The sequence below is a fragment of the Salmo salar genome, chromosome 01, assembly GCF_965601325.2.
Source record: "Salmo salar chromosome 01, fSalSal1, whole genome shotgun sequence".
Classification (NCBI taxonomy): domain Eukaryota; kingdom Metazoa; phylum Chordata; class Actinopteri; order Salmoniformes; family Salmonidae; genus Salmo; species Salmo salar.
Window position 1 is genome coordinate 62,680,281 of NC_138291.1, and position 6,186 is coordinate 62,686,466.

Genomic DNA, 6,186 nt, shown 5'->3' on the forward strand with positions numbered 1-6,186 from the left:
ATCCCCAATTTGAGACAACGAACATCAGCTGCCTCTAATTGGGAACCATACCAAGAGCACCAACATAGAAATGAAAAAACTAGAACACCCCCTAGTCACGCCCTGACCTACAACACCATAGAGGGCTCTCTATAGTCAGGGCGTGACAGTACCCCCCCCAAAGGTGTGGACTCCGGCCGCAAAACCTGAAACCAAATGGGGAGGGTGGGGGGGTGACTAGTGTCGGTGGCAGCTCCGGTGCGGGTCGCTGCCCCCGCCCAGAGCCCGGATCCGGCCATGGCGCCTGGCTGAACGCCGTGCCTGGACTGGGCATCGGCGCAGAGGAAGGCTCCGGCCTTGGAGCGGTACTGGATGCCGTGCCTGGACTGGGCACCGGCGCAGAGGAGGGCTCCGGCCATGGAGCTGGGTTGGATGCCGTGCATGGACTGGGCACCGGCGCAGAGGAAAGCTCCGGCCTTGGAGCGGGACTGGATGCCGTGCCTGGACTGGGCACTGGTGCAGAGGAAGGCTCCTGCCATGGAGTGGGACTGGACGCCGTGCCTGGACTGGGCACCGGCGCAGAGGAAGGCTCCGGCCTTGGAGCAGGACTGGACGCCATGCCTGGACTGGGCACCGGTGCAGAGGATGGCTCCTGCCATAGAGCGGGACTGGACGCCGTGCCTGGACTGGGCACCGGCGCAGAGGAGGTTCCGGCCTTGGAGCGGGACTGGACACCGTGCCTGGACTGGGCATCGGCGCAGGTTGCACCGGACTGATGACACGCTCCTCAAGTCGAGTGTGTGGAGCCGGCACAGGATGCTCCGGGCTGGAGAGGCGCACTGGAGGCCAAGTGCGGGTAGCCGGTACAGGTGGCACCGGACTGATGACACACACTTCAGGGCGACTGCGGGGAGCTGGCACAGGACGTACCGGACTGGGGAGGCGCACTGGAGGGCAGATGTGTGAAACCGGCACAGACTTCACCAGACTGCTGACAGGCTCTTCAGGTCGAGTGCTGAGCAGAACACACTTGACCAACATCTCTCTCCTCTCTCTGTCCCCCAACTTCTCCATCGCCTCCCTGACAGTCTCTGGCTTTTCAGGGCGAGTGTGGGGAGCTGGCACAGATGGCACCGGACTGGTGTCACGCTCTTCAGCACGCCTGCGCTGCAGCATACTCCTCGCCAAAGTCATTCTCCAATATCCCTCCTCACACTGCTCCAACGACTCCCAGGCGGCCTCTGGCTCTCTCCTTGGCTCGGCCGACCACCCCTCGTGCCCCCCCCCAAAAGAATCTTGGAGTTTCTGTGGCCGCGACCCCCGACGTTGTCACTGTCCTTCCTGATTTCCTGGCAACTCCCGCCAAGGAAGGGTCTCGCATCCTCCCATGATCTCTTCTCAGGTCCAACTCACTTTTCCCTTCGTTGCACGCTGCTTGGTCCTTGTTTGGTGGGATATTCTCTCACGCTTGTTGGGATAGACGGACCAAGGCGCAGCGTGATTCGAGTTCCACATCTTTTATTAGTGAAACTTAAACAAAACAATAAACAAACAACAACCGTGAAGTAACTGAGCGCACATCAGCACTCAACAAAACAATATCCCACAACCCAGGTGGGAACAATGGAGAACTTAAGTATGATCCCCAATTAGAGACAACGAACATCAGCTGCCTCTAATTGGGAACCATACCAAGAGCACCAACATAGAAATGAAAAAACTAGAACACCCCCTAGTCACGCCCTGACCTACAACACCATAGAGAATGAAAGGCTCTCTATGGTCAGGGCGTGACAAGAATCCCACTTCCCTCTTGGTAAAATCTTTTGACTTTGCAAGAACGTGCATTTTTTCACATTTCTTCAGTTTATGTTCAGGTGAAAATACTAAGGTCATCTTATGCTCAGATCCTCTTTCAATAGACCCATATTGCACCAAGGGTTAAGTCATTTGGTGACAGAGCAACAGACGCGCAGCTACCAACTCCAGAGGATTATTAAATGCACATGTTTAGCTGCAGTTCTTGTGCCACACAAGCCTAAAGCTGTGTTCGTAACCAACTGGGAGTTGGGAATTTACAAGTTGTGAAGTCGTAAATACCAGTTGGATGCATTTAGTGCTTTGAACTGGTTGACAAAGGCTAATTGGCTAATGGCCAACAAGCTGCGTAAACAGGATGTAAATACACGTAAATGTAGTTTAGTCACCTTTTTATTTTTTAAATAGCGTTTAGTCACCTTTTTATTTTGTTAATTATCATTCACCCACTTATTATTGCGTTCCCAGCATGATTCCACGAACAAGTGGAATCATGATTCAGGTATGCTCGTTTTGTTTGCCTACCCCCCCGGATTTTCCTTGTTAGCAGCGCATTCATTCACCACTCTGTCCAATGGCAAACTCCAGCCAAGGCACAGGCCGAGACGCGAAACGAACTACCTCAGCCCAGACCAACGCTGACAGTGGCCTTGCATAATGCCGGACATAAGGCCATTTTTTTTAACTTCCCTCGACTCCTGCTGTGTCAACAGACTCTCTGAGAATGAGTGTAGACTACAACTGGTAAATAGTCGCTGATATTTCAGTCAGAAGCCATGTAAAACCTTAACAAAAGATAGGCTACTATAAGTTCTCATAAAAAAATAACTTTGCTTTACAGAGAGTAGTGTGAGACAGACAGTTGTGAGGCAGGCTGCAATGCAAAGAAGACACAGAGAGAGGAAGCAAGCAGAGAGAGGTTTGTAGTACAGTGGTTCCCAAACTTGGGGTCGGCGACCCATATGGGATCCCCAGAATTTTAAATAGGGTCCCCTGAGAGAATATTTCATTTTATCAAACAGATTAATAACTTGTTTCTCTTCAAATCGGTATAGAATACAACATTTTAGAGTCAACTAAGGGCCTTTTACACTGGTGCACTTTAGCGGCATACAATACAGAAAACTGAATTGCAGTGCAGCTCACATGGGATGCTGTAAACATGAACGTGATTAAAAAGATAACCCCTTTTCTAGTGTCCAGTCCAAATGAACTATTTTGAGAGGGCGACCTGATGTGCATTTTGTGTAATTTTTAACTACAGAAAATTACATTAGGCCTTTTACATAGTTGTGGATTGTTTCAAATCACAAGTTTGTTTGGGAAGCCCGTAATTTGGGTAATGTGCGTGGCAATAGGTCTAGCTGATTGAGCTGCGGCTGTCAGTGAAAAGCATCTAAAATATTTGTGAAGATAACGTGTCTTGAGTATAATTGAAAATATTGCATCAAGAAGAAGGGGAGGGGTGTGTGACAAAGATATGGTGTGTCTCTCTCCAGAATGCATGCATACAGTATGTAGGAAAGTGCCCATTTGGCAATGTCTTATTTCTGATTGTCTTAACTCACCACATACACCACACGTTTTTTTCCCGCCTCACACAAGTCAACAAAGTCTGTTTTTTAGAATCCATTGCGAATGATAGTTCCTCAGTATTTGAACAATCTTTCCAACACACACCTTGATAATCACCAAGCCTCAGTGTGAAAGAGCAAAATATTATGAACTGATGATCCCATACAGTATATCAAGTGGAAACGTCATAAAAAAACTGCTTTCTGTCCTGAGCAAACTGGCACAGGAAACTTTGAGGGCCCAGAAATGGCTAGTTGATAGAATGTTGCAAGTTTATTAGCAATAGCTTCAGCCCGGACCCTGTGATGATTTGCTACAATATTGAACTTGACTAGCAATAATTCAAGTCAAGACAGATAGAAAGGGAGGCAGACAGGTGGACAAGAGAGATTCATGTGATTGAAAGAACCAGAATTTTCATCAGGATATTTTCTACTGTTTTCATTTCTAGGCTTTAGGGCGGCCTATGTATTTTACTTAGTTGACGATGAAGTAATTGGCTTACTGATGCATTGGTTATAGGATATCTCTTAGTTCTATGCTCTCATTTCTTTAGCCGCCAATGGATCACAGTGTATCAATGTGTCCATATGGCAGAGGCTAGTGCTCTCACCATAGTTTAATTTTAAAGTTCAGATTTTTATGATTAATAACCACGTGACAATGATTTTGAGAAACTGAAACGTTATTATTTCAATGTAACTGTTCCATGAAAATGTGCATATAAAAGTAATCATAACTGGCACACAGATTGGTAGAAATGGTAGGATAAATTGTAAGCTTCCCCAAACTTGAAACTCAGGAGATGACTATGGTCTTTACTATTCCAGCCATTTAAAAAATATGCACAAGCGCGTGCACACATAGGAGGTCCCAGGAAAAAAACATGCCCGCCAATGGAAATCAAACGCCTCCGCAACTGATTTGTCCAGGCGCCAGGTCTGTGGAAACCATGTGTTTGATGTATTTGATACCATTCCACTCATTTTTCTCCAGCTATTACCTCGAGCCAGTCCTCACCAATTAAAGTGCCTGAGACTAAACACCTCCCTTTGCAACTGGATCCTGGACCTCCTGTGTTCTGCATTGACCCCCCCCCCCCCGCAGTCTTTTGACTCATCACATGCGCTGCTGCAACTGCTTATTAGCCTATTTATCCTGTTGCCTAGTCACTTTACCTCTACCTACAGCATATGTATATCTACCTCAATTACCTCTTACCACTGCACATCGACTCAGTACTGGCACCCTGTATATATAGCCAAGTTATCGTTACTATTTGTGATCTTATTCCTCGTGTTATTATCTTTCTATAATTTTTCTATTTTTCACTCTGTATTGTTGGGAAGGGCCGTAATTATGCATTTCACTGTTAGCCTATACCTGTTGTTTACAAAGCATGTGACACATATGATTTGATTTGTTGCAACTCATTTATGGACAATCCTTGCTTTAGGCCTACATAACAACAACCATTTCTTTGAAAACGTAAAGGTCAAACTCAGATTATGAAGCGCAAACCCACTGAGAGGAAACGCACTCAAAAACATCATTGCCTATATGGATATTAGTGAACAACATAGTCTAGCATCGCTTTATGTCACTTCTTAGGAGCCTCACAAAATAGTGAAACTGAAAAAAACATACCTCTCGCAAATTCTCGCAAATAAGTAACTGTTCAACAAGACATTCTGACAACAAGCATCTCACCTGCTTTCTCGACCAAATACGAGAGCCCCTTTACAAGAGCGAGCAGCACCCCCATGAAGAACATCTGCCCACCGAACAACTCCTTTCGCTTTTTCCGCTGAGCTTTGGTCTTCCGCTGGTTCAGCATCCCTTGAAGCGGCTTACTCCGCACCCGGACGGTTCCTGGCATCATGCCAAAGGCTATCCCATCCATGGAGACGTTTTCACGGGGACAGAGTTTCTGGGAACCCGGACAGGGAACGCGGAGGAGTCGAAGGAAGCGGGGAGGAAGAGGGGCTCGGAAAGTTACACAATGGAAGAGGTGGGTTGTCGACGCGTGAAAGACGATGTTGGTATTCTATCTTGAGTCGGTTGCGATGTTGTCTTCTATATTACTTCGCATGGAAGTGTTGCTGTGTGTTGTGGATGTTGTGATAGGACGGAGCGCTCCATGGATGCGTCAGTTCTGTGCCAGTTTTCGCAGGACACGGTCAGCAACGAGGCTGGCGATGTAGAAGAGAGAGCGCGGAAAGGAGGATGTAGAGGGGCATGTGTGTGTGTGTGTGTGTGTGTGTGTGTGTGGATGAGAGAGAGAGATGAGAGAGAGAGAGAGAGAGAGAGAGAGAGAGAGATTATAAAGCTATAGAGAAATAGTAATTGAACAATGTAGCGAGATGGGGAGACAGGACAGAGCGAAGAGAGAAATCCCACTGTGCATAAACTGTATTTCAACAAATATTATATTTCACCCAAAAATGTAATGGGATGACGTTGAATCAACGTGGAAAACTAATTGAATTCGCAAAGTCATCAATGTTAAGGAATTGTGGGGATTTTTGTGTCTTTTTTTCACCCAACTTTTAGCCTAAATCCAATAACATGCATCAAATGTATGTTGATTTCATGTTAAATTCAGATTGTTGAAAACAATCAAATGTAAATTAAACTAGACCTTGAACTGGCATCAGTGTCCAGTGGATACATTTTTCAAGCAGCAGGCTTCATTGTGAACGACAAACTACACGTTCATCGTTGCCCTCTCCTGGATGTAAACTCAGCAAAAAAAGAAACGTCCCTTTTTCAGGACTCTGTCTTTCAAAGATAATTCGTAAAAATCCAAATAAC

At 46.5% G+C, this 6,186-nt stretch overlaps 1 protein-coding gene across 1 annotated transcript in view; it reads right to left on the reverse strand.

Annotated features, from left to right (window-relative positions):
• LOC106607058 (sodium/potassium/calcium exchanger 3) overlaps positions 1-5,605 on the reverse strand; it is a 167,485-nt gene extending 161,880 nt beyond the window's left edge. Inside the window, exon 1 of the mRNA XM_014203625.3 lies at positions 5,083-5,605. Coding sequence (XP_014059100.2) covers positions 5,083-5,275 — 193 coding nt within the window. The 5' untranslated portion in view covers positions 5,276-5,605. The remainder of the gene's footprint in view (positions 1-5,082) is intronic.
• Between the last annotated feature and the right edge of the window lie 581 nt (positions 5,606-6,186).